Here is a 26217-nt window from a genome sequence, read left to right as displayed (position 1 = left end):
TCGTCCCGAATAGGCACAGTTCCCTCTCGGTGGTATGGGCATTGGTAACACTGCCTCCCGCTTAAGCCTGTTCCTCTTGACTAGATGCAGTTCTCGTTCTGTAGTGGTGGCAACTGATTTAGATGTACCCTCTACTGCGTCAGCTTTGGACTCTTGCTCTTCTGGACGACGTTGCTTTCTCTCCAGGAATCGCGATGCTATACCTTCTTTCTTCGTGGTCACCTTCCTAAGTGCCACCTGGTCTTCCTCGGACTTGCCCTTCCTTGCTGTACGGCCGCTTTTCGATAGACCTTTCCTCGACGTACATCTTCTCTTTTTCCTCCTCGTCGCGAGATTTTTCCACTTTCCTACGGGCCAATTGTCAGCGGCTTCCACCTTCAGCGTACGGACATCTACAGCGATCTCGTCGGATTCTGCACTTTGGCGATGCTTGCTTTTCTCGTTGTAGCCCACATTTATCGGTATTTCCACATTGGACCAAGTCATCACACGGTGCTTTATGTCCAGGTTGATGTCGAAGGCAATCATAAAGTCCACGCCAAGTATAACTTCGTCCACAATATCGGCAACTATAAAATCGAAATTTACCGATTTCCTACCCATACTCAGCCTTTGGTAGGCCTTTCCATGAACCGTTGTAGTCTCGCCTGTGGCCGTACTCAATTTGACTCCATTTAACGGCAATACCTTCCCTTTTACTAAATCCGGTCTAATAATGGACTTTGCTGCACCGGTGTCCAATGTCAAGGTACGCAATACACCATTGATAAAGCCTTTAGCCGTTAAGTTGTGATTCTCCTGCTGGACTATGGCTATAGAGATTGTGGGACCATCGTTTTCATCATCTGCCAGCGGCGCTTCGTGATTGACGGAATTTACTTTTTTTGATTCACCTGATGTCTCATTTTTCGGATTCTTAGCCACAAGTTGGTCTTCGCTTTTCAAAGGCGGTGAGGCGGATCTGGTCCTTGGTCGTTGCAATCTGCATTCTCGTGCAATGTGTCCAGCTTTCCGACAGTTGTAGCAAGTCCTTCTCGTTTTACCAGCCCTTCGTTTCACTTTACCTACTACCTGCATCAGTGCATCTTTCATTAGTTCGACAACGGTCTGAGGATTGTTGTCCTCAACTTCCAGCCTCTGCACATTGCAAGCCTGAGGTTTCACCATTGTCTCTTGCTTATGTCCGCCACCGTACTTAAGTTCAAGAGCAGCCATTATATCTACATAACTGTTTCTAGAAGCGGCGGGAATATTCTGTAATACGTCAGCAGCACCGCCCTTCAATGCCATAAGTAGTCGAACCGCCTTGTCGTTATCGTTCCACGAATTTCTCGAAGCAACCGTCTCAAATTGTAATTTGAAGACATCAAACGATGTAGATCCGTCGAATTCAGGAGGCTTGATTTTCAGAGTGTTATCAATAACTCGCACTGGTCCTCCTTTGATTTCCAGTTCAGACATTTTCTTTTCCAGATTCACAATCTTCTCGTCGTGGGCCAGAAATTGCCTATCCAATTTCTTTAAATGGTTTTCCATAACCTCGAATCGCTTTCCAATAACTTGCGTAATATTATCGATTCTTTCGCTGATTTTTGCCTCTAATTCTTCCAATTTTTCGTCGAATTCCTCCGTCAGACATTTGAAGCTTTCATTTATTGCAATAGATTCCTCTTCCATTCTCTTATTAAATTCCTTCGCCAACGTTACTGCAATAACTTTTGCAACCTCCGTATAACTCGGAACCGCGTCTGAAGTTTCATCTCTAATATCAAACTCATATTCGTCGATGTTCATTCCACGGCGCTCGAACTCTTCCAACAAGCGTTTTTGTAGTTCGGCCTTGTTGCCAGTAGAACACAACTCCAACTTACTTAGCTCCTTCTTCAAATCTTCCACTCGTAGATCCTTAAACTTCATTGTAGGATGATCGTAATCTCACTTCCTGACACCAATTGTTACGGAATTAGATTTAACTAATGTCCGTGTAGACGTTGTTTTATTCCCCAGTACGATTTGTACCAAATAAAACAGGGTTCGTTTTAGATTACGTTTCTACAATGCTTTATTTACTTTATTACACTTATTCGGAACCGACTTTAATTACTAGCACACAGCTCGTCTCTAGTTAGCACGCAGCACTTCTTTTGCCGATCTGTTCAGTTCAACGCTTAAAACACAACTCAACTCAATGTTGCCATTTGTAACTCTATTTATACCCAAAATCTCCTTGGTCTAGAAATATCTAGAAATATGGCAACAACTCGAATCTGTGCAGCGAACACACAGACTCACATTCGCACTAAGCGAACATCCATACTCACATACATACAAGCACAGTAATGACGTAACTACAACAACAAACAATTACACGAAATACAAGAAGTAGGAACTAAACGATAATTACATTATTGTTGCAAAACAAAACAAACAAAAGAACATTAACAAAAGGTAATGTAACGACTAGAATGATGAAGAGAGTTCTACATGGTAGTTGTTGTTGCTTAAATAAAGTAACTGCGTAATAAAAACTTTACGTTACAATTCAAATTTTTAAATTAACGGAAATTAAACTAAACTAACTTAAACCTATCAGTTACATTCGTAACAATATTTTATGCGTGGTGCAGTGGAATGCACACTAGCGTTATGACTTTTTTACAACCTCATATCCCTGTATCATAGCGTGATTCTATAAAAAAGATTCTGCACAAAAAGCTTCAAAAGTTTTTATTTTTCAGAACCATCGACTTTAAAAACCCCCACAAAAAATCAAAAGGTGTTAAATCGCATGATCTAGGCGGCCAATTTTGGTCTTCATAAAAAAGGTCCAATGATTCCTCCAGCCCAAAAACGACACCACACGATGATTTTATCGCCAAATCAGAATTTCAGCATGTTGTCTCTCCAATACCAATGAGAATGCGTTGTGCATTCGTGTAGCGCTCAGTTTTTACTAATACCCTAGACAGACGGCAGAGTTAATTTTTCATTAAAAATCCCTTAATTTGAATTAACTTTTTACCCCGACAGACGATAGTTTCTGCATTTATGAAACAGCTGTTTGTGTTGTTTGTTTGTACCCAGCAGACCATTTCATAAAGTTTTACAAAAGTTCGCCAAAATATCCGAAATAAATATACTTTCGACCATTGACTTTTTCACCACGATAATGCAAAAATAAATTTAATTTATTCGCGATATTTTTGAGTCTTTTTGATATTAAAAAATGTCGCAAAACTCTAAAGGAACATTTGAAGAAGATATTATTTCCGATAGAATTGGTATGGTGGGTAATGAAATGCTTGTGAAAATAGATTTGATAGAAGGCGCGAAAAACGATTAGCTGCTATTCTATTCGAGAAAGACCACTACTTATTTTGAAGAAACGCGAAAATTTCTGATTTGTTTTCCTTTTTTATTTTATTAAACATGGAAATTTGACAAAATACAATTGATTTTCAATGCAAATTGTGTCTCAGAGCATGAATATGCTTTCTCTCCTACATAAATATGTGCTCTCTTTTACAGCATTGCCATATTGAAATACCTAAATTCAATTTAAATTTCCTTTGATTTTGTGCATTAAGAATGTGGATAATGCACGAATTAATTTGAATTAAGACAGTTAATGCAAATTAACGCTGCCGTCTGTCTAGGGTATAACCTCGTACCTTCTACTATCAAAAAATAAAATTGTTCAAATGTCAAACAATGATATTTCGAATGGCGCCAAATTTAAAAATTGCATTCTAGTTGGGACACCCAAAAGTCATAACCCTAATGCACACCCGCCTTGCACTCAGAAGGTCTGCGGTTCGATTCCCAGTCCAAGCGACATCAAATTTTCAACGTCGTCTTGAAAATCCTGAGTATTTCAGGTATGAAAAACTTCTCTACAAGTGCTGTCCTAAGACACGTCGTTCGGCCTATACGATAAACAGTAGGTCCTATATCATTGAGCTATTAAGAATCGGGGTGCACTCATTGATATGAGAGAAGTCTCCCCTGTGCCTTCCGGAATGTTTGTGAAACAATTATAACAGTCGCGAAATACAGTCTCCACAGTGAAACGCCTGACAATAGAATGAGACTGATAGACCTCGCAACGGCAAAAATGATAGTTATCTGTACCAAATTTAGCATCTCGATATTCATAAGGGCACCTGGATGTCTCCACACCAAAAAAAAAATCAAATTGGTCACATTGGGATAGACAGTCATCGAGCGTCAGTAAGCCGCAATCACAACAGATACAGCATATTCCACTCAACTGGTCCTATTGCTTAATCAAAGGAGAGAGGAGAGAAATGAAAAATTGGGAGTGTGCAAAAATCGAGATGTACAGGAGTCAGAATGAAGTCTGAAAATTCTACCAGTGTGAAACATCAAACTGATAGCTTTGGTACAGACACATCCTCTTGAAGAGACGTGAAAGGTAATATGGTTACAGATAGTGTGCTCAGGATATGGAAAGAACATTTTTCCAAACCCTTGCTATCCAGAACTAGCGAAGACGGTGAAGATACCACAGATGCAATTCCAGAAGAAAACCGCCCGTCCAAGATGAGGTAAAGGTAGCAATAAACCGACTGAAGAATAAGGCAGCAGGAGCAGATGACTTACCACCCGAGCTCTGCAAAACCGGAGGCGACATGCTGATATGCATCTGCTAGTTAGCACCATATGGCAGGAAGAACGCGTAGTCGTTTGTTGGAACCTAACCATTCTGTGTCCCGTCCACATGAAAGGAGATAAGACTGTGTGATCTAACTGTGGAGGTATAAGTCTGCTCCCAATTGCTTACAAGGTAGTGTCAGGGATATTGTGCGAACGATTAAACCCTATGGTCAATGAAATAATTGGACCATACCAATGCGGTTTAGATTTGGCGAATCCACCATTGACCACATATTTACCCAAGATATTCAGATCGACGCCTACCACCTTATTGTCGATTATAAAGCAGTCTTCGATAGCCCCTATGTTCAAAGCTATTCCAAACCATGTCTGAATTTGATATACCCGCAAAGTTCGTTCGGCTTTGAAAATGACATTAACTGATATTCGGTCCAAATTTAATATTGACGTTTGCATTTCGTAAAACCTTTTCCAGCAGGATGTTGAAGAGATCACACGAAAAGCTGACTTCTTGTCTGAAACCTCTTTTGGTTTTTGCGGATTCTGAAACTACAATGTTCGTAGTTGCGAAAAATCAAAAAACGCCGGAGCGCTTTTTAAATAAATCGCGATTCAAGTTGCAATTTTTAGGGTTTTTTAGTTTTTCACGATTTTGCTTGGAAACCGCAAGTGCTATCGAAATGGGACTAAAGAAAATGTTGTAGCTATGAAAATCCTCTACGGCTATGAACTATGAAAATGCTCAGGTTCCAATCGTCGGGTACGGAAGAACGCGTGAACGCCAGATGGTGCCAACTAGCTGATGCATGCACTATTAAAATGGAACACTATCCCATAAATAAATTTCAGCCAACATTTGTCCAATTTGCAGGTTGACATTTTAATAGGCAGGACAGAGATATGATTTGACCTGTAAAAAGGTGTCGGAAATAATAGAGCCAATTTGAGTAAATAAGACAATTTCTTAAGGAAATTTAAATTTGACCGTCAGAATCATAAGAAAACCTGCACCAATAATTAAAATGTTGACTCCGGAAGGAACTGAAGACCCATACGGGCCCAGCATCAAAAATAATGCCCTACAAGCACCTCCAATATATCGCAAATATGAACAATAATTGTTACTGTAAAAAATCCAAAACCGGTCGAAAAAGGTTAATATTTGTAAAGATTATTACCCTTTTTAGCTCTTTTGCTCAAAAATACGAGTAAATAATCGCTCGTTATCAACTCCAATTGTTCGTAGATGTTATTTAAATGCAGGAGAAAGTCTCTAGTTTACGATAAAACGAGATCAAGCTGCCCCAGCTGCCACTCTCTAAGTTATTCCCCTTATACCACGCCTGTAAAATCGTAAAAATACCGAACATCGGGATTTACGTTTATATGGGAGCTATACCTAAACGTGGACCTATATTGAACATTTTTTGCACGGAGGTATGGTGTTCCCTCCGAAGTCAAAATGCAAAATTACAGCCAAATCGGTTGGAAATTTTGGTTAAAATCGTAAAAATACCGAACATCGGGATTTACGTTTATACGGGAGCTACAGTTGCGTTCAAAATAATAGGAGCGCCCATACAAAAAAAGAAATATGTCAAAAAATATGGTTAAACTTACCCATTTTGGTTTATTTTAAATTTGTTTAACATTGTTGACATCCCAACAGTTAATTCATCAGCAGAAATGGGACAATCTGATTTAAATTATTTACTGTTTACACCAACATTATAAATCGTGTTTAAAGTGCGTTTTTACTTTTTCGAAATTGTGAAAAAACGTTCCGCACAAAATGCAATTACTTTAGCTCAAAACCAACTTTTTTATTTGAATTTTTTTGTGATTTTTAAAATTTGATATTTTTTAAAAAAAAAAAAAAAAATTTATACTTTTTTTTAATAATTTTGATAAATTTTTAATAAAATGTAATTTGATCCAAAATATTTCATTTATTTTTCGAGATATATCGATTGTAAAATATGCAATACTATTTTTTTTAATAAAATTGAAGATATTATGCAATAATGTTAATAAGATTAAAATTTTATTTAAAGTAACGCCTTAGAATAATAACATTTATAATAAATTACTCAAATGCAGTAGCATTTTCTACTACTTAAATTCAACAAGATATATAAAAAGAAACATGAGAACAAAAGCGTATTTTTTTAATAAGTTTAAATAAAATCTTAGCAAGAATACAATGGTCATTTATGGGTAATAAATTTTAAATTCAATGAATGTGTTATTTTGCACAGTGGAAAAATATCTTGAACTACTTTTATGGCTCTTTCAGCACATATGTTACTTCTCTGCTGCTTCGAAATTGCTGATTCTTCCTGAACCCAATGTCTATGAAAGCACAGGTGAGCGTTTTTGAAAGGAAGTCTAGAAGGGAAGGGAAGGCTAGATTTAATTTTGAATAGTCATCGATTTAAAACAATGATCGGAAAACCATATATCAAACCAGGTGCCAGATATAAATTCACAAATTGAATATAATTGCGTCACATATTTTGGAATTAGTATAAATGCCAGTAGAGCAGGAATTGCCCTAGAATTCCATCGAGCGTTGCTTATTGGAGGTATAGACTTAAATGTTATACGAGGAAATTTTTGGTTTTTCAAATAATATTGAAATGACACACACAGCTCGGGAAGTTGTTTTTCCACCTAAAACTTCATCCATAATATGTCGTAATAATAAATCAAGTATATGGTGTTGGCAGCCAATATATTGCGGTGGAGGCAGTGAAAGAGATTTGCAGTGATTTTGCAACAATAACACATCACCGCCTTTTTTCCCAGTATTAACACTCGTTGTTTCACATATAATCATTTTAATGGATTGAAATAAATTATACTTTTGTAGCATTTCTCTAATGCCATTAAGTATTGTTACAGCTTTTCCATTTTCAAGAACAAGCACTCCTAATTTTATTTCCTTCGTATCATTCTTAATAACTACAACTTGTATTTCTTTTTTATTATTTTTTTTTACCATCAAAATGTAGGGCCCAGTTTTGAAGTTTTAAATGTTCCTTGTTTGTCTCTACCTTTTGTTCAGCAAACTTAATGACGTGTCTGTAAATGGTTTTTTGTGATGGCGTTGGTACGTCTACTCCTGATTCAGCCATTTTTTGCATATCATAGCTGCTTTATTTGAACTGACATTCGTATCAATTACCAAAAACGTCCCTATGTTTGAAGACAACTTGGGTATCTGTTTACTTGCAGTAGAAGAGTAATCTCTTTCATATGCTTTTGTATCATCGCACATTAAGTCTGTAGGAGAGTAATCTCTGTCAAAACTATATAAATTATGTATTATGACATTACTTCTGTATTGTCAAACTTTTATTAGAGCAACTCGTTTAAAATTTTTAAAACTGGGAAATGAAACCGAGTTGCAAATTTTAAAATCGATGTAGCTTAAAAACTAAATGACAGATTTTTGATCAAATTGCATATTTGAAATCGATGCACTAAAACCAACTACAAAAAATTATTTCCAAGAACAACTATAGCAGAAAAAAATTTCTCAAATTTAAAAAAAAAAGTAAACTAAAAAAGTTTTGAATTAATTCTCTTTCGAGTTGAGCTATTTAGACCTAATAGGTACATTGAAAAATTAGGAATCCACCGAAGTCCCACACATTCAACCACTATGCTACGTTTCACGGGTGGTTAGACCGATCATCAGGCATATTGAATGGTGTTTTTTAGTGGGTGGACGAAGGCTAAGCTTGGAGACTAGCATTTATATCACAAATCATTCTAAATTTGTATATTCGAATTATTTATTTATTTTAATGTTAGTTATTTAATTCCAAACCTTTCCTATAGTCCGACTTGGCTGGTAACCCTATTTTTCAATGCTTTATTACAAATACTAAGGCAGCTTTTTTCCACCTTTATTTTATTTGTTCTTCTGTATCAGAAGATTTTGATCATCAATATTTGTCATCGGAATTTTTGACAAGTTGATGGTGGCTTAGAACGCTAAGACGCCTGCAACCGTGTCACTTGGTTGTTGGGGTCCCAGGTTCATGCTGAAATCAGGCGGTTGCAGGCGTCTTAGCGTTCTAAGCCACCATCAACTTGTCAAAGATTCCGATGACAAATATTGATGATCAAAATCTTCTGATACAGAAGAACAAATAAAATAAAGGTGGAAAAAAGCTGCCTTAGTATTTGTAATAAAGCATTGAAAAATAGGGTTACCAGCCAAGTCGGACTATAGGAAAGGTTTGGAATTAAATAACTAACATTAAAATAAATGAATAATTCGAATATACAAATTTCGAATGATTTGTGATATAAATGCTAGTCTCCAAGCTTAGCCTTCGTCCACCCACTAAAAAACACCATTCAATATGCCTGATGATCGGTCTAACCACCCGTGAAACATAGCATAGTGGTTGAATGTGTGGGACTTCGGTGGATTCCTAATTTTTCAATGTACCTATTAGGTCTAAATAGCTCAACTCGAAAGAGAATTAATTCAAATATCACTCTAAAAATGACCTTCGCCTTAATAAGGCAAAACAAAAAAAAGGTTTGTTTTTAGATAAAATAATTGCATGTTGTGCGGAAGGTTTTTTTTTACAATTTCGAAAAAGTAAAAACTCAATTCTTATTATTTTTGCCTGCCCTACATGCCATTTCCACCGATTTTTAATATTCGGAAAATATTAAAAAATGAGTAACCCTAGTGAACATTTGTTGCAAGGAAGTATGTTGTTCCCTCAGAACACAAAATGCAAACTTACAGCCAAATTGATTGGAAAATTTGACTAAAATCGTCAAAACACCGAATATCGGGAGGTACGTTTATATGGGAACTATAACTAAACGTGGACCTACATTCGTTAAAATTGTTTTTTTCTCTTTTGGGCTCGTTATAATTCTATGTTTAAAATTTCGAGGCGGTAGCTCGATTATAACTATTTTTGACACTCCTTTCCATACAAGTGGGATCACTGTGCTCTGGTGCAAAACATAGCCTTCTAGCTCAATTATTGTGGAGACTAGAGTGATTACAACAGACGGACATCGCTATATCGACTCAGAATTTTATCCTGAACAAGAATTTATATACTTTATAGGGGCGCAAGTTATTACTTCAATGTGTTTAGAAGCGTTTAAAAGGGTATAACATCTGTGGCTCTATTATTTCGCACATATGTGTATGTATGTGTGCAGAAAGGTCTAAAATACCAACATGATGTCAACCAGTGTAAAATTACATCGTGAATTCTGTACTCCAAAACCACAACCCCCTTCCATCCCTACAGAAGAAACCCAGCTATTTGGGCATTATCAAAGCTTTGATTAGAACGATGCAACAACCTCAACTAGTATTGGACCCGAATTGATAGAATGTCATAAATGATCCACTTCATCTATTCAATTTTCCAAATCCAACCAGGAATCTGAAATTATACTGTAAAAACCACAACAGCGAATATTGATAATGTTAGGTGTTTTTCATCTGTGACCCACATATGACCTTTATTGTTCCAAATGTGTAGTATATTAAATCACATCAATAAACCAGCATATTAAACCAGATTAAGCAGAAGACGAACGCAACATCAGATGAAGTAGATTTTTGAAATACTATTTTGCATTATATACATTGTGTGGCACTTGTCTATGAACACAAATAAAACGGATTGATTAAATTTTCTTCGGTTGTTTTTAATGAATAAATCAAACTTGAGTGTTTCGTTTCTAATAATATATTCCTTATTTTATTTTATTTCTTATTTTATTTTTTCATTTTATTCAAAACATTTAAATATCGATAAACAAAAATGTAAACTTGTGTTTCTAATATTTAATATTAAAATACAACTAAATTTTTGGGACACATCCTTATATAGCTTTAAACCAATGTTAACGAAAACTTAACAATCTTCATAACAAGACGAAATTTACATTTTAATATTAATTAATACATATGAATTAATTATTAAATATAAAACAAAATCTATTTTATATTCTATTCATGAAAATCTCCACAGTATTTTATTTCTCAATTGAGTTTGTAGCCATTCCTAGGGAACATTTACAATACCTTCGGCAGTTATTAGAAATTCGGCATATCCGATGGGTGTTTCAGGTGCATAGATAATCTCTAATTTACGCACGGTCAGCAATTTATCATCATATTTTATTTGTTTAGGCACTTTAGTGATACGCAGTCGGGTACGACCCAAATGAGACCATGCTAAACCTAAACATGGTACTTCTTGTTGCTTTTTACTGATGCTGGTTACCTATAAGAAGAAATAATTTAGCAAAAGGAATAAGAATTAGTAACAAATGTTTGAGGAGGGAAAAGGAAATTAAATTTTTTATTGGTGTGTGTTTTTCCGTTGGCTAACTCTAAGGGATGATTTTTTACAGAAACCATATTTATGAGCGGTCAGTGAAGCATTGGGTCTATAACAAAACGTGGACAGAAGTAATAGAAACTTCTGTACCAAATAAAAAAGCTCTAGCGTAAATATTGCGAGCTGAATCTTGATTTCAACAGACGGACGGACATGCTTATATCGACATAGAATCAAGAATATATATACTTTATAGCGTCTCCGAAGAATATTTAGATGTGTTACAAACGGAGCACAGAGGGGAAATTTGTGTTAAAAGGTGATCAGAAGCCCTAGAAAGCTCATTTATAGTCCGATTGATATAAAATTTTGCACAAAGCATATCTTCTGTACAAGGATTAATCCTATAGAAAATAATGAAAATCGGTCCAGATTTGGATGCAGCTTCCATATATATTCGCATCTGATATGAGATAAAAAGGCACCAAAATCACTGAAATTTGACATATGCAACCTAACTAGCCTAAAAAAACATTGAGCCAATTTTCGAACAAATAGGTGCAGATGTATATATAGTCCCATATACATATATTTCATTCCAAATGTTATTTTTTGAAACTTACTTAAATTAAATTTTTCTCAATTCACATGAGAAAAGCCGTGAATGTTTCTGAATAATGCAAACATATTTGATAGGTGTTGGTTTAGTCTGATAAATAAGAGCCCCGGTTATAAGGCGGAGCAAAATTTAGTGTGAGTAAACCTTGCAATTCCATATAAAAATATTCCATATTTTAGTTGAGAAAAATTAGATTTTTTCGGAATGGCGCAAATATGCGCAATTTTTTATGATTGAATCTGATATTTGAGACTCGAGCGCATAAAACATTAGAAGAAACTATGGTCGGGAAACGACGGGGAAATTGACTTTTTCACTATTGAAATTGTAGTAATCTTAAAAATTATCATAAACAATTTTCATAAAGAGGATATGTATCACCATTATTAAAGAGCAAAGATATAAAATCAATCTGAAAATTTTAAATGCTGATCTTGTTCGGAGACTGTACAAAAACAATAAATCTTGAAAAATATAAATTTTCGCGAAAATAATGTAATTTTAATGTTCACCTTATTTCATAGTTTTCGAAAATGTACTTTTTGTTTTCAGTATGGCTGAGTTCAATCGACTGCTGCATTGGATTGGTTAATCTTACAAGGTCGAGGATGGTTATAGCGAATGTAGAAAAGAGTCTGGTTGCCGTTTATCAACATTTTTTTCATAAAAAAACGATTTTCATATTTTGAGTTTTGAGCAACTTTAGGCCTATGTTTCCCCTCTGTGCGGAGTGACAAAGTTAATTATATCCTCCATATTATGGTGGAGATTATAACAAATTATCAGTCGATATAGAGATATAATCCTCAGCCTGTGACATAATGGAAGGAAGCAAACCCTGTATACGTTGTTTTTGTACATTGAGAGCAGCATATCCCGGAATGCCTGCTCCGAATTCTATTGGTCCGAGCCGGGACGGAGGAAAACCCAATATATCTGTGCTCAGTTTGTCACATCCGCATCTTCCACCCACATCCAACCTTCGGTGAGATGCAATAGATGTCAGGAGTGGGTGCATCTAAGGGGTTGCTCTGGACTCGTCCACGTGAGGGACTACGACAGGGACTATGTTGCTGCATGCTGTGTGAACACGTCGGATTACGAGACTCCCTCGTCGTCTGATTACGAAACTCCCCCGCTGTCCCCTCGACAACAACCGCACACGCAGCCTTTAACACCAGCCGTTGTTGTCCCAATCCCCCAAAATGCAGCCTTTTTGCAATTGAATTGCAATGGACTCCGAGGTAAGACCGAGGAGATAGTAGATTTTATGAGTCGGAAGAACATCAAGGTCGCGGCGGTGCAGGAAACCAAGCTGAACAATAACCACAGCTTAGAGCATTGTGATGGTTACAATGTTCTGAGGAAAGATCGCACCAGAAGTGGAGGTGGGGGATTGGCTTTCCTATTGCACCAGTCTGTCCAATACAGACCTATCTCGCTTGAGCCTGTCTCTAATGACCCGTACATGGAATGTATGAGGGTAGCAGTCAGGTGTGGAGCTACCGAGATAGAGTTGCTGAATGTATACATCACGCTGAGAAATAGCTGACATTAGCCCGCTCTTGCAAGGTAATAATCGTCTGGTCCTGGAGGATTTTAATGCGCATCATGAGATGTGGCATTCGGCCCTCGGAAACGACCAGAGAGGTACAGCGCTGGCTGAGCAGATTGACTGCTCTACGTTTTGCACGGTCAATGAGGACGCCCCTACCAGAATTAGAGGAGAGTGTCACAGTTCGCCTGACATAACCATCGTGTCACCTGGTCTGACAAATGACGTTACCTGGCAACCCGTCATTTCCCTTGGATCAGACCATCTCCCCATAATTGTCTCCATTAGCAGACCACCCGACTTCATCACCTCTGAACGCCGCACGTTCGTCAATCATAAAAAAGCTGATTGGCCGAGTTTCAGAGAGTTCACCAATCACCGCTTCAGAGAATTGCCCAATCCTTCTGATGTTCGGGTAGCGGAAAGGACGTTCCGGGACATCATCACTGCTGCAGCCGCTCGCCATATCCCTGCTGGTCGAATACCCGAAGTAAGACCAAATTTCCCAGCAGAGGCGACGGGATTAGCAAATGAGCGTGATGAGCTTCGTCGTATCAACCCCAATGACCCCAGAGTCTGGGAGCTGACACTGGAAGTTAACAGGCTGGTCGGCGAGCATAAGCGGAACAAATGGTTAAATCATCTGAAGAGCTGCAACATTGGAGCCGGTATAGGTGAATTGTGGGCAACGGTTAAGTCACTCTCGAACCCTGGAAGAAGGGAAAATAGGACCTCAGTCACGTTTGGCGACGTTGCGTTGACTGACCCGAAGAGGTGCGCAAGTAATTTCAATCGACAGTTTATCGAGCATCCCGAGAGTGACAGGGCGAAGAGAAGAGTATTACGTCGCATCAGATCTCTTCCTGCCGAGGATGAACCACCAAAATTTACAATGGATGATTTTGCCAGTGCCATCAGGAACGCTAAATCATCCAAAGCGTTGGGCCCTGATGGAATCTCCATGGTAATGTTGAAGCAGCTGGATGAGCCGGGAATCGAGTATCTCACCAAAGTCTTCAACTTGTCGCTAGCCACCCTCGTTGTTCCCGAAGTCTGGAAAATGGGCAGGGTGGTCCCACTACGGAAGCCAGGCAAGGATGCCAGCAAAAATGAATCGTACAGACCGATTTCGCTTTTGTCGCCCGTAGCAAAGACACTTGAGGCCTTGCTCCTCCCCAGTATCAGGAACGCTAAATCATCCAAAGCGTTGGGCCCTGATGGAATCTCCATGGTAATGTTGAAGCAGCTGGATGAGCCGGGAATCGAGTATCTCACCAAAGTCTTCAACTTGTCGCTAGCCACCCTCGTTGTTCCCGAAGTCTGGAAAATGGGCAGGGTGGTCCCACTACGGAAGCCAGGCAAGGATCCCAGCAAAAGTGAATCGTACAGACCGATTTCGCTTTTGTCGCCCGTAGCAAAGACACTTGAGGCCTTGCTCCTCCCCAGTATCAGAAATAGCTATCAAGTTGCCGATCATCAACATGGATTCCGTAAGCAGCACAGCACGACAACAGCGCTGCACGCCATTACCACATATATCTGTAAAGGACTCAACCAGAGACGGCCGTACGATAGAACAGTGATGGTGGCGCTTGACTTATCAAAAGCCTTTGATACAGTCAGGCACTCCACGCTGTTTGAGGACATTGAGCAGACAACCCTCCGGCCAAGCTTGAAACGTTGGATAGTCAACTATATGTGTGGACGCCAGTCGTACGTGGAATTCAGGAATAAGAAGTCCAAACCCCGTAGAGTGAAACAGGGAGTTCCCCAAGGTGGGGTGATATCTCCGGAACTGTTTAACCTCTACCTCTCCTGTATTCCACCCCCTCCAGACGGCATTGAGATCGTGACGTATGCGGATGATTGCACGATCCTGGCGTCGGGTACCTATCCTGATGACATCTGTGAGAGACTGAACAACTATTTAACCGATCTTACCACCTTTTTTCATTCGAGGAATATGCAAATTTCCCCCACAAAATCTACAGCCACTCTGTTCACCACATGGACAGCGCAGTTTGGACGTGAGTTGAATGTCGTGGTCGACGGTAGCAGAATTCCGACCACAAACTGCCCTAAAATTTTAGGGGTCACATTCGACACTACATTCACGTCGTGCGCACACGCCACAGCTATCTGCGACAAGTTGAAAAGTAGGAACAAGGTCCTCAAGTCCCTGGCCGGCAGCACTTGGGGTGCAGATAAAGAAACCTTGTTGGCCACGTATAACGCGATAGGTCGGTCTGTGGTAAGCTATGCGGCTCCAGTCTGGTCCCCGAGATTGTGTGATTCGAACTGGAAAAAGATTCAAACTTGCCAGAATGCCGCCCTGAGAACAGCGACAGGGTGCCTCCTCAAATCTTCAGTGGACCATCTACATGAGGGGGCAGTTTTGGCTCAACTACGCTCGGGATATTGCAGTCGCCTAAATTCGTATTGGGCGGAAATCGATCGCGCCGTGCAAGACATATGCCCAGTATGCGGCATGGGCCCGCACTATACACAACACCTTTTTAACTGCCCCGCCAAACCTACCCATCTAACTCCAGTGGATCTGTGGCTACATCCAATCGAAGCAGCCACTTTTCTGGAACTGGAGATAGACCCAGAGCCAGATTGAACAGAGGAACGAACAAATAAACATAACAAAAACACTGTTACAACAACAACAACGTTGTTTTTCCAAAACATTGCTGTTGTGTTACGTCTCCACATTGCCTGCGTGGGTAGATATGGAATGTTTTTATTTCATGTCATATGACATTGATAACTAGAGTAAACTACCTTTTAATTTGTAAATTTTCGTGATCATCGGGCGGGGCAGGATAATTATATCTACGGAATAACTCTGAAAAAAAATTGTATCGTCACAGAAGCGTCCGCGAGCAAAAAAAAAATTGCATGGGTCCCGGAGAAGTGTTCCTAAACTGCACTTGTGCCAACAGCTTTGAAATTTTGTGTGGAAGGTACCCGAAATAGTAGAAATATTGGTATGGATAAAATCTATAAATCTCCTCGAGAGTCATCGTGCGCACCATTTTAGCGAACAATTTTGAACTTCTGTAGGGGAGGTACCCGGAGGGGTGGACTTGGACAAAATCGGTTGATCTGTCCGACAGTTATCGTTCGCTCCAGCGAAGCCAGGCAGAAATACGTATATTGTTAAATCAACTTCAAATTGTATGAAACAGATTTCGTCCAAGCATACTTGGGGTTTAAAAGCATTACTTCGATAGGCGTACTTTCATCGTATCACGGAAATCGGGCGGTACCGTTATATGAGGGCTATATCGAAACGGGGACGGACGTCCACAATTTTTAGTGCAGACATTTTTTATTACTAGGAATCCTTAGTGCCAAATAACAGCCAATTAAAACCGAAAACGTAGATAAAAACTTCAAAATGCCTAAAAAAATCAGTTGGATTCGTTATTTGGGAGCACAAAGTGGGCTATATAGACAGTTTTTTTGTAAAAATGTTTTCTTACATATGGAAACACAAACTTCGAAATCACAACCAGTTCAGTGGTCAAATGCGACTAAAATCTTCAAAACTCCTTTATATGGACCTATATAACAAATTTTTGTTAAAAATATGTTAGCCTCTGGAACACAAAATATTAATTAATTAATTTGTTTACCAAATGTGACAAAGATCCCACGACAACGGGTTCCTTCGTACCGGATTGACCCGAAACCATAGTGTTCGGCCAGCGGCTGCCAACACAGCATCAAACCTATGGTAGTTGTTTATGCTGATACAACAACAACAACAAGAATGACAATCTTAATAAAGTATCAATTATATGATGTGCTACAAAATAGGAAATTACCAATAATGGATATTTTCCAATACATCTCCATTCATACAAGCTGTAATGCCAGCTGGTGTGTTATGTTAACCGTTTACACCGAAACCGAGTGAATTTCGTAAATGTAAACGGACGCTAATTGGCGACGGCGTAAGGAACGCCATTTAATACAAATTGGACAACCAAACTTTTGACAGTCAGAATTTTGAAGGGTGGCAACCCGGCATGCAAATGGCAGCATTTTTCTTCCATTTCATTTGCGAATTTTTCGTCGCTGCACCGAATGGCCGATATCATGGCGTCATTTCAAACAAAAAGTGGTAGCGGCAACATCTCTAAAACACAAAAGAATTTGTGTTAAAGGGAATTTTATAAAAATCAATTTTCTGTGTTCGCTGATACAAATTGGAACATTATGCCAATTGGAATTTACATTTTGAGTTTTTCTTAACTCGAATCATTTCGAGAAGGTGAGTTAATATGATGTTGTGCATCATATTGCAAGAAACTAAACCGAAATGCAATTTTTGCAATTTTTAGGCATTTTTGTGTGAGGATAGAACGACTGTACAGGCTTGCGGTACCAACGGCGTAACCACCAGGGCACAATACAACAAATTACCAAAAGGGCAAGCTGAAATTAAAAAGCCTCACCAGACTTTTGTCGTGAAAACCAAAACAACAAACACCTGCCGATACATACATCATTACTAGCAAGAGCAAAAGCCGCCTTTATATAGAAAATATATTCCCCGCTATTATGTCAACGGCAGCTAACCTAAATTGTGATTTTGTGAATGTTTAATGGTTGCCCCTGTGCTCCAGCCACTTTTGGTACCCAAGCAGTCGGTCGTGCCCTGAGGCAGAATCATAGTCCGTATATCCTTGCCTTTCTTTTGGTCACCACCATCTCGACCACCAACCTCAGAAGAAGAAATTGAAATTTATGGAAGCCGTAGCCACCTGTAAAGCAGAAAATATTTTCATCAGTCCCAGAACCACCACCTTCCTGGGGAACCTTTTAGCAAATCATCATCCTCGTACTACGATGGAAGCAACAACTTACGAGTAAGGGGTACAGTAATTTCAAGCCAACAACAACAATATTTATGCGAAAGCATCCCGAACCGTAAGTACGCTAAGCAGTGTAGTGATAGCTGAATACTTTTGTCGCAGAATATCATCATTCGTCCATAACCGGCCAAAACCCTTAACAACTTTTTGAAAGCAGACAGTGTCTTGGGTCTCCATCACCTACCGGTCACAGGCTGGGAAGTTTTGGAACCCATTTTTACATCCAGCCCTCGACGGTCAGCCGAGTAGTTTATTCTTTTTATTATTTCAACTGGCATTGCACATTGTATACACATATACATAGCCGTAGCTTTGTATGTATGTATACCATCACTAAATTCTAATTTGTTGTTGTATTTGTAACGGTTCGTCTTAACGTACTGAAGATGAGTAGACCGGCTTTGCGATAACGGTACTTGTAGAAACGTGGTGATAAACGTGGTAGTTTTTTTCTTTTTTTGGTACAAATCCAGTAAATTACAACAACAATTAGTTTTCGTTTTCTTTTTCTCTTTTTCGTTTTGGCAACGGTAAATCCAATTTTATTTTGATGAGACGAAGATATTTTGTTGACTCTCTTATTAATATTTTAAACATTTACTTTCGGCCAAAATAAGAAATATTGTGGTTTCATATCTTTTTTTCATTTTGATTTTTTCCAAATTCAATTCTGTTTTCTGCTCGAAATTATTTTCCAAATATTTACGTGCATGTCGGAGTATGCCGACTAATTGGTTTTCATTTATCTGTTGTAGGGAAATAAATCGTGACTACCCAGTGTAGTTCAGTCTTAAGATCTAGGTCCCTGAGAATATGGTACTTGAGTTTAATACACTGTTCATTCGAATTTTGTTAACCAACTCTCGTGTTGAATTTCTTAACGACGGTTTCTTTCCTCCACAATAGTTTTTTTTTCTGATCAGTTTTTTTTCTATATATTAAAATATCATCGGTAATAATACCTTCTACGACATTGTTTTTTTTGTCAAATAATTCCGAGTGGAAATTTTCGAAAGGAAACTTCTAATAAGATTTTCATTTATAACTAAAAAAGAAGAAAAAAGAAAATACCGTATTTTAAACATCGGTTTCATTGAGTAATGACATTTTGTGGAAAATGCTGGTGTACGTTGAGACTACGTTACTGGTCGAGAAATTTTAATTATTATATATTCTATAAATTTATTCATTGTTTATATGGAACTATGTTCGCTAAAAGATTATATTAGTAAATTATTATCATCCCTCAAATCCACATTTGTTTATATATGCATATATATAGACATATATACCTAGTTTTAAATTTTTTCTTGGCGTTGACCTGACTCATGGTCAAATCAAAATACTAGATTATAATCTTTTAGGAGAACACCTCCGATCTAAAGTACGTATATGTATATATATGCATATATTCCAATTAATAATTTTGCATATAAATTTTATTATGTCAATCCCATTTTTTTTTTGATCTCCGTACAACTATCCTTATTGGATATTTTACCGTCTTCGTTTTTAACCATTGAGCTCATTAGGTAAAAAGGTAGAGGGTTAAGTTAAATTAAATGTTTTTTTTCTTTTGTGCACAGTGGCACAAATGGGAATGACATACAGAATTAAATTTGAATTTTGTATGTATCATTAAGTGAAGTAAAATTAAATCTCGTTAATGAATTTGGTAATATATTATCCTTTAGATAATAAACAACGATCATAATAATTATTCCTAAGCGTTATTGATATCTGTTATAACCTAATGTTATAAAATAAATATGAATTGAAGCTTTGAAATTTAACATTATGAGGTTCTAATTTGTTAACATAAGGTAATGTAGAGGTTATCCAGCCAAGGTACAGATTTTGGGAGTCATCATCATCGATGAGACTCATTGGGGATTTTGTAGAAAATCCATTGGGAGGGCATGGGTACCCATATCAACAACAACAACATCATCTCATTTTTCTTCTTTAAATAAAGCATCCTGTTTCTGATTGCGAATTAATAATGAATCAATTTTGTTTATGGCTAGTCAGGAGTGGCCACTGAGCTAGACCGAAATTTCTTCAATGGCAAGTGTATACCAGCGACATCTTGGTATGCCTCATTCCCCTTTACACTCCAAACTAGTTACTTAACAATGGCGCCCAACGTGCAAGCCAATGTCTTGGGTTCAATTCCCATCAATGGGACTTGCTCCTAAACATTAGGTGTATGAATTTTTGTTTGATTGCTTTTTAGTATGTCTTGAGTTGTTGTTATATTACAACTTCTCAATTGCGACTTAACGTCAATCAAATTTATAATACCATTTCTTGAATTTCATCTTAAAGTAAAGAGTTTTAGTCGTCTTGCAAGCCTGAGTTTATGTCAAGCTGCAATTTTGTGACAAAACTTCTATGTTATTAAGTTCATACGTCGACTTTCTTTAAAGCTTTATAATATATTGTCATCTGCAGTTGATTTTTATGATCTTTTGCATGATTTGCTATATTATAGCTGCTTTAATATATTGATTTATTAGAATTGAAATTTTCTGGGAAAATTTTGACTGCGTTTTGAGAGGTGTTGAAGATTGTTTGTTGTTGTTGATTTTTTTATTTATCTTGGCTGATACCTTAACCTTCTACTAATTACCTTTAATTTTATGAAAATTCTGATCATCTATTATTTGAAATACTTCTGAGAATTATTGGGAATAAAATTATGGACATTTAATTAATTGTTGGCACATTTAAGACCTATTAGCTTTCATTTTTAACTGGCACCTGCACTGATAAGGACTTAAGAGTTTCTTTTGGCAATTTTTTTTTCCTGTTTCTGGTTTGAGATTTGATTATAGAGTTTCGTCGTGGGATGTTTTGAAAATTTTTTCCGATCGTTAGTTTGGATCTGTGGTTCATCAGTTTTAGTCAGTTTTTTTTCTCAAAACTTTGTGATAGTTAATTTCTATTCACTTTGCTTACATTTTCCGTGGTAGTTACCATTCTATTTTCGATTGCGTGAGGCATAGGGTCGTCGCCCTCAAGACATTTGTTGTTTTTTTATTTCTACTAAAAGACGGCAGGAGGTGTTTGATAGGCTCAAACTACTGACTGTTAGTTCTTTCTCTTAAAATATACAGGCTTTAAGTAGTAGTATATTTTTGTTTTCGTTTCACGTACACACAGGGTGTACACAGAACTGGACTAACTGTACCCGAAGACTGGTCTTCAGTTAGGCTCGAGGTCTACTGAAGTACCTTAAGGTTGTAGGGGCGGTTAGTCTGGAGAGCCTTCGGACGGCAGCGCTCAACCTTGAGTTGGAGCATTTTCCGTAGGACTGATTGTTGTCTGGTTGGCGATTTCTCAGTGTATTTTTAGAAAGCCGTTCTATGCTTATCTAAAAATACACTGAAGAGGCCTCGAGTAACTTTTTGAGGAAATTCTAACCGGCAACAATCACTCCTACGTTTGAACAGTCTACTCCATAGAACAATAGGGGTAGGCGAAGAGGACTGAAGAGCCTATCGAAGTCCTAATATTTTTTTTCTTCACCAGCTAAGACCTTTCTTTTTCTGATTCGAATATTATTCGAATTAATTTTACCCGGACTTACAAACTTTTACCCTGATCTACCACAGCCTAGATAATCTATTGTCTCAATTTATTCTGTTTTACAGGATTTTTGAGTATTTTTTTTTTCTTCTGAGAAACTTTTCATGATTTATTGATTTTAGATTCGATTTTTTTTGAAGTACCAGACCTGTTGTAACCATTCAGTAGTCTGATCGAGTTTTGTTGTGTATTAAAATTTACCATTGGACTTTGACTATCTCGGCGATACATATCTATATCTTTATTTCTCTTTTGAATATATGGTATCATACCTACCTTTTGAATAACCTGTTGATCATTTGGAAAGTCATATTTTTTGGAAATTGTTTCTTGAGTTTTTTATTGAGATTTATTGTTGTACTGAGTAATAAAAGTTCATTTTTGGAAAGTTCTTCAATATTTTTTTGTTGAGATTTGGTTTTGATTTGAACAACATGCAGCCTGCTACGGGTGCTAAGCCAAAAACTTACGGCATTATTACAAGGTCGACAAGCCAAGCAGTAGGAGAAGCTGCTGGAACAGAACCAGGTACCGAATCGGGCATTCCTGCCAGCGCTGATGGCAATGAACCGCCAACACCAAACGAATTTGCAAGTCCACCTACTCTTTCGCAAATAAATGAGCCACCAAGCACAATTACTAGACCTTCTTTTAGTCCTTTGACTATTCGTGGCAATGATGAAGATCAGGTAGACAGGCTTAGTAGCACAGGAGTTCTTGAGGTAGTTCAGTCCGCCTTAGAGGCCACCCAAGCATCAATGGTTGAAACCATGAAAAAGGAAATGCAGAAAGCGGTTGCTGCTGCAGTTCAAGCTGCTTTTTCTCAATCTTCTGTTCCTCCAGTTAATATTATTAACCGTCAAGAACCACCTTCTCAAAGCATTGATTGGCCTCATGATTTGCCACCACTACAAACCGATACCAGACATGCAGGATCGGGTAGTAGAAACCAGGAAGTTCCAAATCGAAATAGGGAAGATTTTAGTAGGCCCAGGTATCCATATCTCAGTAAGTGGGGCATCAAGTTTGATGCTACCCCAAAGACACCAAATGTCGAAGATTTCATCTTTCGAGTAGAAAGGCTTCGAAATAGTTATGGCTGCCCAGAACAAGAATTGGTTGATGAATTTCATCATTTACTGGAAGGCCGTCCTTGTCAGTGGTACTGGGGTTTGATCCGTCAATATCCAAATTTGAACTGGGAGATGTTAAAGCTGTGTATAGTTAGGGAATTCCAGCGTTTTCAATCAAATCTTGATGTAATGAGGCAGATTATGGACAGGAAGCAGGGGAGAGATGAGTCTGCTACACAATATATAGACGCTATAAATAATCTGCGTACTCAATTAAGGGCACCTTTGAAAGATTTTGAAGTTATAGACATCCTCAAAGCTGGATTGAAACCCAAACTTGCCCATTTAACATTTAGTGGCACTTTTTATTTGGTGGAACAATTCCGAAATGAAGTTAGGAAAGCTGAAGAGTTTCTTGAAAGGGAATCGTCATTGAGATTTAGGACTGGCCAACCCTCTCGAATGATAAATGAGATTAACGATTCTGATTTTGATGATTTAGTCCATGATGTTGAGGAGCTGAGGCTTCGGCCGAAGGCACCTGGTGTTTCCAAAAATGAGACTTCAAGATGTTGGAATTGCGGTAGCAATGGCCACATTTTTAAGAATTGTTCTAGTTCTCATCGTTCAGTATTTTGTTTCCGCTGTGGATCACCAGGGGTTACCACTCCACAATGCAATCAATGCAAACAAATTAGTCGTCCTTCTAATGTTTCTAAATCAGAATCCATAGCTACTCAGACTGTGGACTGACTAGGCTTATCTGATGTTTCCACTCCTACAGATCCAATTCTTTCTGATCAATGTAGTGTATTACCCAGACCTTCCGACAACATTGTCAAAACCAAACCTGATTTGACTTTGCCTTTTCATATTCGCATGGCGAATTATCTGAAGACTAGGGAGCGTATTTTCAACTCTGAAATTTCTTGTAAATCTGATGTTTTTGTTTCCAAACGAATCCTTAAAGCTCGTGAACGTTATAAATTGAGACGCCTTAAGAGACTTTCTGTTTCTTCTTGTACTTTTTCGGATTTTAGATCCAAAGACCCTCGTCCTTTTCGAGAAGTCTTGGTGAATGGTGTTCCTATTTTAGCCTTGTTTGATAGTGGAGCTACGGTGACGTGCTTAGGCAAAGATTGTTTATCTTTTGTTGATAAACTGAATTTGAAGATTATTCCGGTTTTTAAGTGCAGCGTTGGTACTGCGAGCGGACAGCGTGTATCGTGTGTAGGGAAAGTTAGAGTTCAGCTTACTTTCGATAATCTGACCATACCCATGGAAGTTTACCTCATTCCGGGTCTGGAGAATTCGATGTATTGTGGCATCGACTTTTGGAGAGAATTCAGCATAGCACCCAAACTCATCAGCAGTTTTGAGATCAGCTCTGTAGGTAAAGATTCAGATATGCATATTCTATCCGATGATCAATTAACACTTCTTGAAAAAGCTAAAGAGAGTTTCCGCGATTTTGAGAAGCATGGTCTTGGGAAGACGCATTTAGAGGAGCACGTGATTGATACCGGGGATGCAGTCCCGATCAAACAGCGTCATTACCCCGTGTCTCCAGCTGTTGAGTCTCTCATTTATCAAGAGCTAGATCGTATGCTGAAGTTGGGTGTCATCGAGCCAAGTACGTCTCCTTGGAATTCTCCAGTCACCTTGGTCCGTAGGGGTGAAAAGAATAGGTTGTGCCTAGATGCACGTAAGCTGAATGAGGTTACGATTAAAGACGCATATCCTCTGTCATTTATCGATGCACTTTTGGGTCGTCTTCAGGACACCTATTTTATTTCAAGCATCGATCTTAAAGACGCCTTTTGGCAGGTGCCCTTATCGGTAGACAGTCGTCCGAAGACCGCGTTTACAGTGCCGGGGAGACCACACTATCAATTTACTGTCATGCCGTTCGGGTTGTGCAATGCAGCCCAACGGTTATGTCGGTTAATGGATAGTGTGATCTCACCGGACCTGAAAAACAAAGTCTTCGTGTATCTAGACGATCTGTTGGTAGTCTCACCCGACTTTGAAACACATGTGGTGCTGCTCCAACAGGTAGGAGAGATGCTGTCTAAGGCCAACCTCACGATCAACTTGAAGAAATCCAAATTTTGCAGGCGCGAGGTACCTCGGGTACATAGTCGGCGAAGGAAAACTTAAGCCGGATCCGTCCAAAATAAATTCTATCACCGACATACCAATTCCGAAGACGACTAGGGAAGTAAGGCGATTTCTGGGAATGGCTTCCTGGTTCCGAAGATTCATTCAGAACTATGCTGAAATAACAGCACCTCTCACTAATACTTTGAAGAAAGGTAAACCATTTTCTTTTGGCGAAAAGGCAATCGAGGCTTTCAATAAATTAAAGGTAGCGTTGACTACCAGTCCTGTCTTGCATCATCCTGTCTTTGACAAACGCTTCTACGTTCAGTGTGACGCTTCCAACCTTGGTCTAGGTGCAGTCTTGTACCAACTGGACGCTGTTGGTCTGGAACGTCCCATCGCCTTTCATTCTGCGCAGCTTTCCAAGGCTGAGCAGAATTATAGTGTGACGGAGCGGGAGTGTTTGGCAGTCATCAGTGCGATAAAGAAATTTCGTCCCTTTATCGAGATGATGCCATTCACTGTCGTGACGGATCACAGCGCCTTGAAATGGTTGATGGGACAGAAGGACCTCAGTGGTCGGTTGGCAAGATGGAGTCTGAAGTTGCAATCCTTTAATTTTGATATCCAGCACCGCAAGGGATCACAAAATGTCGTAGCCGATACACTTTCTCGCGTTCACCTGGACGAAGTCAATATGTTTGTTGACGAAAGGCCTCTTGTTGATTTAGATTCACCCGAGTTTAAAAGTGAGGAATATTCACAATTAGTTAGTATGGTGCAGGAAAACCATGACAGTTTACCGGACTTGAAAGTTAGCGATTCGTTTGTGTATAAAAAGACACTCCCGTCAGATGGTACTCCGGTACATGAAAATTTTATTTGGAAACTATGGGTTCCAAGTTCTTTAACCGAATCACTTATTGAAAAGACGCACACTTCTTCGTTAAATTGTCATTGCGGAATTGGACGCACGATCGCGGCACTGAGGCAATATTTTTATTGGCCTAAGATGGCTCAACAAGTCCGAAACTTTATCAACCACTGCATTGTTTGTAAGCAATCGAAAGCTCCGAATCATATTTTAAGACCCAAGATGGGCACCGAAACCGTTACCGATAGGCCGTTTCAAAAAATTTTTATAGATTTTATTGGACCTTTTCCCAGGTCAAGGTTGGGAAACACGTATATCTTTATTGTGTTAGACCACTTGACAAAATTTGTTTTATTGAAACCACTAGCCAAGGCGAACTCGAAAAACGTTATCAAATTTCTGGAATCCGAGGTATTTCACAAATTCGGCGTGCCACTAATTGTTCATACCGATAACGGAAAGCAATTCACTTCTTCAGAATTTTCTTCATTTTTAAATAAATATGGATGCCGACAGATTAAAAATGCCGTGTAT

The 26217-nt window shown here is 38.5% G+C and overlaps 1 protein-coding gene and 1 long non-coding RNA gene across 4 annotated transcripts in view; one reads left to right on the top strand and one right to left on the bottom strand.

The window, feature by feature from the left end:
* Positions 1 to 10366: 10366 nt before the first annotated feature.
* spn-B (X-ray repair cross complementing protein spindle B) overlaps positions 10367 to 26217 on the bottom strand; it is a 35361-nt gene continuing 19510 nt past the window's right edge. For all 3 annotated transcript variants that reach the window (XM_073959034.1, XM_073959035.1, XM_073959036.1), the window contains exon 7: positions 10367 to 10922. In XM_073959034.1, the coding sequence (XP_073815135.1) occupies positions 10701 to 10922 (222 nt within the window). In that variant the 3' untranslated portion in view covers positions 10367 to 10700. The remainder of the gene's footprint in view (positions 10923 to 26217) is intronic.
* LOC141390965 (uncharacterized) lies at positions 17284 to 19835 on the top strand. Its single transcript, XR_012409532.1, has 2 exons — positions 17284 to 17438; positions 17509 to 19835. It is a non-coding gene; the product is annotated as an uncharacterized lncRNA (long non-coding RNA).

The sequence above is a fragment of the Musca autumnalis genome, unplaced genomic scaffold (assembly GCF_047663935.1).
Source record: "Musca autumnalis isolate F117 unplaced genomic scaffold, ASM4766393v1 scaffold_1, whole genome shotgun sequence".
In the NCBI taxonomy this organism is placed as follows: domain Eukaryota; kingdom Metazoa; phylum Arthropoda; class Insecta; order Diptera; family Muscidae; genus Musca; species Musca autumnalis.
Note: the sequence above shows the minus strand (reverse complement) of the source record. Positions and strands in the feature narration are given on the sequence as shown.